This window comes from Vigna radiata, chromosome 3 (assembly GCF_000741045.1).
Source record: "Vigna radiata var. radiata cultivar VC1973A chromosome 3, Vradiata_ver6, whole genome shotgun sequence".
NCBI lineage: Eukaryota > Viridiplantae > Streptophyta > Magnoliopsida > Fabales > Fabaceae > Vigna > Vigna radiata.
The window spans coordinates 1015323-1026305 of NC_028353.1; the positions used below are offsets into that span (position 1 = coordinate 1015323).

The 10983-nt window shown below is 34.0% G+C and overlaps 3 protein-coding genes across 3 annotated transcripts; 1 reads left to right on the forward strand and 2 right to left on the reverse strand.

Moving 5' to 3' along the window:
- The first annotated feature begins 1687 nt into the window (after nucleotides 1-1687).
- Nucleotides 1688-5981, forward strand: LOC106757868 (protein trichome birefringence-like 10). The gene is made up of 4 exons (XM_014640702.2): nucleotides 1688-2489; nucleotides 3264-3653; nucleotides 4174-4332; nucleotides 5191-5981. The coding sequence occupies exons 1-4, from the start codon at nucleotides 2026-2028 to the stop codon at nucleotides 5564-5566; spliced, it is 1389 nt and encodes a 462-aa protein (XP_014496188.1). The 5' UTR covers nucleotides 1688-2025; the 3' UTR covers nucleotides 5567-5981.
- A 1065-nt stretch (nucleotides 5982-7046) lies between these two features.
- LOC106756859 (antifungal protein ginkbilobin-2-like) lies at nucleotides 7047-7451 on the reverse strand. Its single transcript, XM_014639462.1, has one exon. The coding sequence runs from the start codon at nucleotides 7449-7451 to the stop codon at nucleotides 7047-7049; it is 405 nt and encodes a 134-aa protein (XP_014494948.1).
- A 734-nt stretch (nucleotides 7452-8185) lies between these two features.
- LOC106757500 (aluminum-activated malate transporter 14) lies at nucleotides 8186-10480 on the reverse strand. The gene is made up of 6 exons (XM_014640172.2): nucleotides 10122-10480; nucleotides 9887-10033; nucleotides 9493-9768; nucleotides 8997-9106; nucleotides 8764-8907; nucleotides 8186-8657 (listed from the first exon to the last, which is right to left on the reverse strand). The coding sequence occupies exons 1-6, from the start codon at nucleotides 10435-10437 to the stop codon at nucleotides 8307-8309; spliced, it is 1344 nt and encodes a 447-aa protein (XP_014495658.2). The 5' UTR covers nucleotides 10438-10480; the 3' UTR covers nucleotides 8186-8306.
- Nucleotides 10481-10983: the final 503 nt, after the last annotated feature.

A 10983-nucleotide genomic window follows, 5' to 3' on the forward strand; every position in this document is an offset into this window, starting at 1 on the left:
TATATATATATATATATATATATATATAAATTTATTGTGACAACATTATTTGTGTTCTATTTTTAAAATTATACGTTTTACACATATAAATGGATACTTATATAAAAAATAAACAAAAAAAGCCGAAATTCAAATCAAATTTTATTTAAACTTTTTAGACTTTTTTTTCAACGGAGTGGTTTAATTGAATATAATAAAAATAAACAAAACTATTATTATATTTGAATATATATAATGTTATATAATCAAAATTAATTGATACCTAATAAATATAAACGAATGTATGTAAAATATAAATGAATGTATTTCTTAAAAGTTATTTTACACTGTGATTGTATTGTAATTACAATGTATTTTTAATTAATAAAAGATAATAGTAATTTTGTATTGTAGTTTTTAATTATAAGATTAACTAGTTCACAAATGTGAGAACACTAAAATTATGCATAAGACAACAATTATTAAAGATAACTAAACACGTGCCTCTTTATTTAATATTTTTTTCTGTAAATTATTTTATGTTTATCAATTTTATAATATCAAAAACTTCTAAAATGCCTATCGACATAATGACCTTCTACTTTATTAACAATAAAATTGTTAAAAAAGATTAACAATTTTAATATCCAATCTCAATGGACTAAAAAGCCAAATTCTTGTATTCTTAAACATTAAATAATTCAATTGAATACTGAAAGTGAGTGACATTAATGTATATTTAAAATTAAGGGATTTGGTAAACCTTTAAGTGATATTGTGACCAAATCAAACAAAAATAATAAAAAATGAGATAAAAAGATTAAAAAACTTTGTATTAAATATGTTTTTAGTTGCGATTTTGGTTTTACTCCTTCTTTCAAATTAAGTACAATTTAGTCTTTCAACTGTAGAGAACTCTAGTTTTAGTCTTTTTTACCAATTTTTTTTAACTTTATTTGAAATAAAATTAAAAAAATTTGGTAAAAAAGACTAATACCACTAAAACCAGAGTTTTCTAAAGTTGAAGGATTAAATTGTACCTTAATTTGAAAGAGGGACTAAAACCAAAATCACCCAAGTATATGATGTAAAAATATATTTAATCCAAAATCTTTTAAAAGCACATCTAAATGTATCTACAGTTAGTTAACAATATGAAAATCTATGTAACAATGAATTGTCATAACTAGAATTAAGTTTATATTTTTCAAACAATTTTTGTATTTAAGTGCGATAGAAGAATTATGGTAGAGAGAAAACCCATTAAAAGTTAAATATGAAATGAATACTTTTCCTAACAAAATTAAAGATGAACGATATCTCAATCTAAGACAAAAAAAAATGTCACAATTGAAATAGACAAATAAAATCTTTGAATTAATTCTTTTTAATAAATCTTATATTTATCTTGTTCAAAAATTGGACAAGTAAGAGTCATAAACCCTGCCTTATCCTGATCATCAACCAATCCCATAAAAATCAACATTTATTTCCTTTTCTGTAGTGTAAAATTAAACTCTTATGAAGAATTCAAAATAATTGCAGTAACCCATTCAAAGTGATTTGGCAACAAGAAGAATAGTTGGTTTTGGAGATTAGTTCAAATTATGGTTGATTATTAAAGAATATAATAATATAATAATATAATAATATAATATAAAAATTAAAGATCCATTCTTGTAGTTCACACTCCACACACACATGATTATTAGTATTGTAAACAAATTTCCAGCAAAATTCCACCACTATCACTCTTGTCCCTCCCCACTACCTTAAACGTTTCGATCACAACACAACCTTTCACATTTCTTCATTCTGTTTCTCACAAATCCCAACTTCATCTCTTACCCATAACCACTCTCCAAAACACTGCACATACACTGCTTTGCTTCTCTCTCCATTAATGCCTTTTTGTTTTCCTCTATGGACCCACCCTTCTTTCTCCCTTCCTCATCCTCACTCTTCAACACTGCCCCACATCTTTTAAACCTTCACCACCCATGAACGAATGAATGTGTGTTTGTATGCTCTATTCCTACCAACGAGATGAGCAAGAACGTTTCTACAAAGGATGCGGGCGACAACTCCGTGACCCACTTTGATTTTCTCAAGAAATTTAAACGCTTTTCCCCTCTTGACTCTTCTCTTGGAGTTCTCGCGTTCTTCTTCGTCGCTTCTCTCTTCATCGCTTGCTTCTTCTACGTGGATTACAAAGGGTTCCGCTCCCGAGCCACCACCGTCCTTGACTTCGATTTTTCATCATCTTCAACTTCTTCTGTTACTTCTCCTGTTACTTTTTCTTCTGCTTCGAGCCCGGTTCAGTTTCTGAGCCCTGAGGGTCATGCCTGTGATGTCTTTGATGGGAATTGGGTTTGGGATGAGACTTACCCCCTTTACAATTCCGCAAACTGTTCCTTCATGGATCAAGGTTTTCGCTGCTCCGAGAATGGCAGGCCTGACACCTTCTACACTAAATGGCGATGGCAACCCAAAGATTGCAACTTGCCCAGGTTCTAACCAACCCCGCTTTTTTCCAATTTTTAAATTTGTTATTTTTTGAGTTTAATTTTATATTTTGTGTTGGTTGGTTGGTATTGGATACTGCTGAAAAAATGAGGACAAAAAAAGGAAAGCTTGATTTTGGTTTGGTTCGTGTTGTTTCTCTGAACACAAAATGATTTTGGAGTTTTGTCTTGTAGTTGACTGCTCATGGGATCACCACCGTCCACGCGCTATTTTATACCTGCCTTGAATTTGATTAATTGTTTTTGATGAACTATCCTTTATTTTTATTATCTTTGATTTTTGTTGTTTAACTTCGTATGAAGGAAGCGTTTATTCTTTTGCTTTTAACTTTACTTGTTTGAATCGGTATGAAGGAAGTGTTTGTTCCTTTTTTTTTTTTTTGCTTTTTTGGATTGCTGGATACGGAGTGAAAAAGGTGCTGGCCTGTCGTAAAGTTAGGATGTGAGTTTTGCCAGAGATTATAGATAAAGAAGAGCGTTTCTGTTATTGGTTTCCTAAATTGTCACTGTCACCTGTTGCTAGTTTCATTTGTCATTAACTGCCTATCCATATTCTCTGGTGTATTGCTCAAGTTCAAGAATTACTCCGGGTCTGTTTTTCTTTATGGAAAAAGGAGAAAAAAAATTATATTTGATTTGGGGGGTAAGCTGTTTTGGTGTTTCCTGCTCTGAATTGAACAACTTGTTGTGTTTGTGTTTGATTCTTCTTCGGTTCTTGCTGGAATGAAATATGATGATGGAGTATGAATTTGTAAACAGATTTGACGCAGGAAAGATGTTGGAAAAGCTACGGAACAAGCGACTGGTTTTTGTTGGTGATTCAATCGGAAGGAACCAATGGGAATCGCTTCTTTGTATGCTGTCTTCGGCAATTCCAAATAAGGCTAGGGTCTACGAGGTTAATGGGAGCCCAATTACAAAGCACACAGGCTTCTTGGCATTCAAGTTTGAAGATTTCAACTGCACCATTGAATACTATAGATCACCGTATCTTGTAGTGCAGGGACGACCTCCTTCTGGTGCACCTGATGGGGTAAGAATGACTTTGAGATTGGATCACATGGACTGGATTTCACATAAGTGGAGGGATGCAGATGTGCTGGTTCTCAATGCTGGACATTGGTGGAATTATGAGAAGACTGTCAAAATGTAAGGCCTTTTTTATCTGTTGTTCTGTTGTCATTCTTAATAATTTAATCTTTTAAGTGCCACCTAATTTGGCCTTTTCACAAGGACCTGTCAAAGAAGGTTTTTTGTGCATTTTTGGGTTAGGCTTATTTATGAGAAATAAATAATTGCATTGTTTTCCGGATAAATTATTTGACTGATACGGTGAGAGTTTCTTGTGGGTAGATTTATATTCTTTCCTCTTAATACTGCATACGAGGGACCCTTTAGCAAGAAGAAAGAATGAATTTATGTGAATGTTGTGATATTACTGGCAGTGGCAAATATTGTCATTGCAGTAAGAGTGAGGAATTTGTAGTATAGTTCAATGCACAAAAGCTGATTATTTATGCTCTGTTTATCTCCATGATATGGAAAAGCTTGAGCATATTCCAAATCCCTTTGATGATAGTTTGCGACAATATTTTATACTCTTCACGTGATCAATCTATCAATGTTGGCGTAATTATGACTTTGATTTTTGCATCATTTCTTTATTTAGGGGCTGTTACTTCCAAATAGGGGAGAAAGTGAAGATGAATATGACTACAGAAGACGCATTCAGGAAATCAATAGAGACAGTAGTTCATTGGATAGCTAATGAAGTAAACATAAACAAAACTTACGTCCTTTTCCGAACTTACGCTCCCGTCCATTTCAGGTTTGCCTAAACTTTCAAATTTACTGAACTATATGCAGTATTATTTTTTTGCTCAATTTGTTTGAGTAATTTTGTCACTGAACTCTCCTATAAATTTATTGGGGTCGAAGAATTGACAACGTCATTGGGTATGACTAATGTGGAAGGGACTCATATTTGAGAAATAGTTTGTAGGAATCAAGGGTGAACGGGATTTCACATGTTAAAATATATGTATAAGGAGAAAAAAATACACAAACCTATTAACTCAAGATTTTGAGTTAAAGGCAGTGTGTCATGTTCTTTATATGGGTTTTCCCATGGCTTATATGTCACAATTTCCTCTGGAAAAAAATCCAACAGTCTTCTGCAGGGTTTTCCTCTCACTACAACTTTTGACGAGCACTTTTTTTACTGTATTTTTGGTTTTTACGTGTGGCTAAACTTTTAAGACACAAGGACATGATTCGCTGCCTCTTTAAGGGACCGTCCTTTTAACAGATGCATATACTTTACTGACTAACAACATTAACTGCTGGTAGGTGGCATTGATGAAGTTTTCCAACTCTTCCTCATCTGATATGTTTACTGGCATGTATCCATTGAATACTGAAACAAAATTTTAAACACATCATGAATCTGTGTACGTTAGTTGTGTGTTATTCTTTCTAAGGTATATTGCTGCTTCCATACTTTTGTGTCTTGGTTCATACCTACCTGATCCGATTTTTTTGCCGTACTATTAATTTCTGTACGGCTCCTTTCTTAACAAACTGTCAAAACCTTTTATTTTTAGCATTTTCTACATCTATGAATATATGACTGCTAACACGTGGAAGAAGATGAGGGAGTTGTTAACTCATTCATTGGATGTAGCAGGGGTGGTGACTGGAATACTGGCGGTGGTTGTCACTTGGAAACATTACCTGATTTAGGTTCCTTGCCAGCAGCATCCGACATCCATTTCAGAACCGTCGTCGATGTCTTGTCAGAACTCAAAAATAAATCAAATTTCTTGAATACGGATTTGCTTAATGTGACACAAATGTCAATTCGCCGGAGAGACGGCCATGCATCCATTTACTATCTCGGACCAGATGGTACGGCCCCAATGCAGCGGCAAGATTGTAGCCATTGGTGCCTACCTGGTGTTCCCGATTCATGGAATGAGCTTCTTTATGCTCTTCTTCTCAAGAGGGAGGAATTTCGGGAACAGAAACAGAACACAACAAATGTTTCTCAAGTTCCAATATAATTGACATATACACTTTACAGAGAATTTTGAGTTATACAAATCAGTGACAACTCTTTTTGAGCGAGGTGAAGCTGCAAGTTGGATTTGGCGCACCTAACTTTTTGTTAGTTCGCTTGATGTGAGAAATTTCATTCTTAGCAACCAAAGAAATTTAAATGTTTTAATTTCCTGCAAAGTGATTGTTTCACCCTCTTTATAGTGGTCTGCCATTGTAGGTGAACATATCTAGATGGGATGGGAACTGAATTTTGGATGGTGAGTTTCAGGGATATCTTGTACAAAAAAGAAAAAATAACAGCTGAGATTAAAACCTGATTGATTAGAAGGCATACAGATTTTGTTTTTGTAAATTTCATATGATCCATGATGTTGCTGGTTGTACATTGTATATAACAAAAGCTTTTCAAACCTTTTATTGTTTGTTGTTATTTATACAGGCAAATACTTCAGAATAATTTATATAGATTCATCAACTATTAAAATTATTAAAATGTTAAGTGTTTAATTCAAAGGGTTCTGCAGAATTTATTACCGCTCAATCCTCGATTCATGCATGCATGCAATCTGGTTCAAGTTTCAAGATTTATTTGTATTTTAATTTCCTTTGAATAATACACACGAATCATATAAATTAGATTAGTTTTTCTTGAAATTGGCATTCTGCACTTAACGGAAATTATACTCGGCTATTCCTTGGGTTAATCGGGTTTGATTCTAACAAAACGGTAAACTTATGTCATTTCGTGTTGAAGTGTTTGGACCAGTAAATACAGAAACTGAATTAGTTTCAAAATTACACTTAAAAAGTGATTACATTCGATGATCTAAGTTTTGAAAACAAAGTAGAGTTTTGTTGTTGATAAATCTTATTCAATTTCATCCGGACTGGTTGAATTGGTAAGATTAATACCAGAACATTGGAGTTCCCAGAAAGAAAAACCATTATTATTTTTTTAAATTCCCAACAATTTATGGAGGCAAACGAGGCATCTTATATATTTTTGTACCTGTTCCCTTTTTTTAATGCATCATCTTTCCCCTTCTGAAGTTTTAATGTCACGCAACTGATCTCTTACTCAACATGCAGAAGAATCGCGTACATGTTATGTACCATGAAAAAGGGGAACAAAATTATAAAACCGTGAAAAGAATCAAACCTCAAATCTAAACTTTTTTTTTTTTTTTTCTATACAAACAAAAGAAGAAAGAAATCAGACTTCAGAAATGAAAGACTATTTCTCCACAGTAAAAAATAATCATAGTTGGTAGAAAAAAGAAGGTAGTTTCTTAGTGGGGGATACACATAAACCATACATCAACAAGAAATATCTTGGATTACTTTGAGGAAAAAAGGTGTAGAAACGTGAAGAAAGTATATGGTATACATTTGCATTACAATTACAAACTGTCTAAAAACTTTGCAATGCTATGTTGAAAATGATGATGGAAAGTTGAACAGCGAAACTCCAATTTTCTATCTCTAATCGTCAAATGGGTATTGCTCGTACCTGATTGTACAATCATGGAGCACTGAACGAGCTCCTATCCGTGGTGCCTGGCATGTGGTAAACAAGGCCATTTTAGCAGCACCAAGACATGTTTTACAATCAGAGGATGTGAGATTAATGTTACAAGTAGCATGCCCATAGGCATAGGCATTAGGATATGGTGAAATGTTGTGGTACTCGTAATTCTTTTTCGTTGCTGTTTCCTTCTCTAAGTCTTCCAACACATAATTTAAACTGATTGCAAAAGGGTCCCCTGAGGTGTACACACCACTGTTGCAGAGAACGTTGATGATGCTCGTGTTGGGAACACTCTCAGCAACACTCAACAACCACAACAAAGCAATACCAATTATTACACATTTTGTTGCTACACCCATCTTCTTCTAGTCTTTGATTGAACTCCAGCACACGATGCGTTTTGTCACCTTCTCAGCCTTTTACTCTAAAAATGCTAACATCACTTTATAAATCAATGAAACTACTCATACCTTATAAATTTAAAAATGAAGTTTCCATAAAATAAGGAAATGAAAGGTGATTGAATGATGGGAATTAGTGATATGACAGAGGTGTAGCGGAGGTTTCAAGTGGATATATGCTATGCATTGCCGGCCATTTAATTTTGTTCTTTTGCGTTGATGAACGAACTGTGACGTATAATTCAACCCAAATTTGCTTAATCAAATTTGAAAGAAGCTTAGTTTCATCAACCCCCTCCATTCATTTTGCTAATTTTTTTTTCAGATATTTTTCAAGAACTATTGCGCCAGTGATAGCGTAAGCATGATGAAATACAAGAACCTGTTAGATGAACTGTTTAGTATTCTTACAAATAAAGTACATGTTTTTACTTTTAACTTATTTTAGGTCAAGGCCCACTATGAATATTCATAAGCTTTTTCGTTATCTAACTTGATGAGTACTGTTCATACCATTTTTCTTTTCTGGGTATCACTCATTAGGAGAGCGTTATCCATGAGAGATGAAAGCTATTAAGATTAACCAATGGCAAAATTTTATAACATAGTGATTTTGAAAAAGGGTTATTAATTATTATTAATTAGCATATCTTCTAACTTCAATTATTGGATGTTACACCCAAATACATATATTCATGTGTTTCTTTGGCACCAAGAGAACACATATTTGTAATAATAATCTATGACCTAAAATCGGGAATGGTTTATATACATACATAGATAGATAGATAAATCACTGTTAAAATATGGGGTCTACGAAGACAATGCAGTTATTGGGGTGCGAAAACCTGCGATTTCTCCAAGTTCTTCCACCTCTTTCACCAGTTCCTCAACCTTCTGTATCACTTCCATGTGCAAGAAGACGAAGCTAGCAATGGCTAGCACTTGATCATCCTCAAGTTGTGCCATTTTGAACGTGGAAATTATGAAGCTTAAATCTTCTCTGGCGGCTTTCAGCTGCTCCGAAACACAACCCTTTGCATTACATTTCATCATTTGCTTCATGCTGTCTCCAAGTTCTTGCAGAACGCACGCAACCTTTGACTCAAGTGCTTCGCATGTTTCTAAATAGACCCATTGTGATTCTCTCAATGTGGCCATGGGCTGACATAAAAGGTTCATTTCATTCAGCCTATCGAAAATCTGGTTTTGTCGTTTAGCAAACCGTATAATGTAACAACCTTAATAAAGAAAGAAAATATGCACCTACCTCTTTTGATGCTTCGAGGCAACGACGCATTGCAAGAATAAATGCAGCCAGTTCGCGAAGAATCTCCCCAATCTTTAAGTACCTTTCCCAAGGGTAGGAAAATCCAAATTTTCCATGCCAGGGTTCCCAGTTTGCGAAATTTGCCTGAAAATATAAAAAACAAACTTATTCCCCACACTTAGTTAATGTACACTTTTTCATTCAATTTCAAGAAACACAAGAATCTACCTTACCAATGATTCATCCTTTGACTTGGAGTTCAACACTGACTTGCAAACGTTGAAGCTAGCACAGGGTTGATTTTCCTTTTCGTTAATCATTTTGGTACATTCGCCTAAACAACCTACAATCACAGAGGATTAATAAATTATAATTGAATCCCTTTCACACTTGTTCCAGGTCTTAATCTACTGTCATGAGCCTAATATAGTTATTTAAATACACATTTAATATTGAATTTGATAATATATATATATTCTACAGTTCATTTTCACACGAAAAATATTTTTGTATGTTGTTCACTGTTACTGTAAGGAAAAAAAAAACACTTTTTATCTGAAGTAATACCACCAAGCTTTTAATTGCTTTTCTCGAAACCAAGTTATCAGTAAAAACACAACCACATCTCAGGAATAAACAAGTTGATATCAAACAACGTTCTTTCATTCATGTTTCTGTTCAAGAAATGATTAAGATGAGATCGTAAATGGCATTGCCTTATATAGATACCTTGAATTGTATTGGCAAGGTCAAGGAATCTGGAGACGATGGAATCGTGAAGTTCATCACTTGCCCACAAAGGAAAGACGAGCAAGTTCACACAGACGCATACAATGAGGCCCATCAGTATATTCAAGAGACGTTCACCGGCTAATTCCCACACTTTCACATTCACGCGTGTGACAGAAACCACAACTAGATTGAAAGTCAGCAAGAATATCATCACTCCATAATCGTATCTTTTCTTTATGCTTGGAATCAGTCGAAGATATGTGGCAAATGATCCTGAAATTAACACCAAAGTTTATTAAGTTATGCATAATGTTAAGGCCACCCAGTAGCCAGTAGCCAGAAGCCACGAGCATTAGCAATGTTTGTTAGAGAACAACTATGAGAAGCTTACCCAATATAAATACAGAAGCAGCTATTATGATGTAGTTGCCAACCCTGCCAATCCCAATGCTTTGTGCAAAAAGTGCTGCTAAGCAACCTAGTCCTCCTCCTACAATAGTTCCCAGTCCACGGTTGAAGCCCTTTCCTAGTGTGGCCCCTGACATGTTTATCAAATATGTATATGTGCATTAGATATTCATATTTGTAATGAGTTATGTTAGAGTTGAATATGGTGGTGAAAGTACCTGCAGAGAATTCAAACATGACCACAACTGTCATGATAGCCCACATTGCATTTTCTCCAAGTTGCTTAAAGACAGGGTTCAAGAGGTACAGAAGTGAAACCAAAACCAAGGAGATTCCTACTTTGATGCAGTGAATCATCTTCCTGGTGTCTTGGTCTCTCTGCATCTGCTTGTGTCTGGCATTGAAAGCAATGGAAACACAGTGGACTTCATTTTTCCCAAGATAGGAAAATTGGAATGTTTTGTTCTCTTTGGTTGTATGTGGGAAATTATCTTCTTCTCTATTTGTAATGGCTATTACGTGAGTTGATTCCATTTTGTCTTCACTCTCTCGATTCCTTTCCCTTTTCTCTCTACGAATTTTATAACTTATTCTCTTGGCAAGCTCAATTTGGACACAGATCCAATTTATACTAAGGCATGTAAGTGGGGACTGATGGTGATGGAAGATCAAATTCTAAAGAGTACATGAAATGTCAACACTATACTTTATTAGTTTACCTCAAGTAGTTAAATGATATATATTGCTTTTGTTCTTGACCCATCCAAAAGTTTAAGAGTCGCCTTCAAAATAAAACTAATTCATTAACTTAATATTATATTATCACCTAGTACCTAGTGTATATATACCATACAAAGTTCGTCTCTTAGAATATCAAGTTTGGAAAGTTATTCAAATTAATTTCAACTTAGATGTAAATTACAGTTTACGTTTCATTTGAGATCACTTCAAACCAAACATGTATTACAAGCCAATATTCTTATGGTAATGATGATTATTGTTATATATTAATTACTCTCAAGAAAAAGTTTTTTTAACAATATTTTTTGACAATTTTTTTTATAATTGTTTATTTGATTG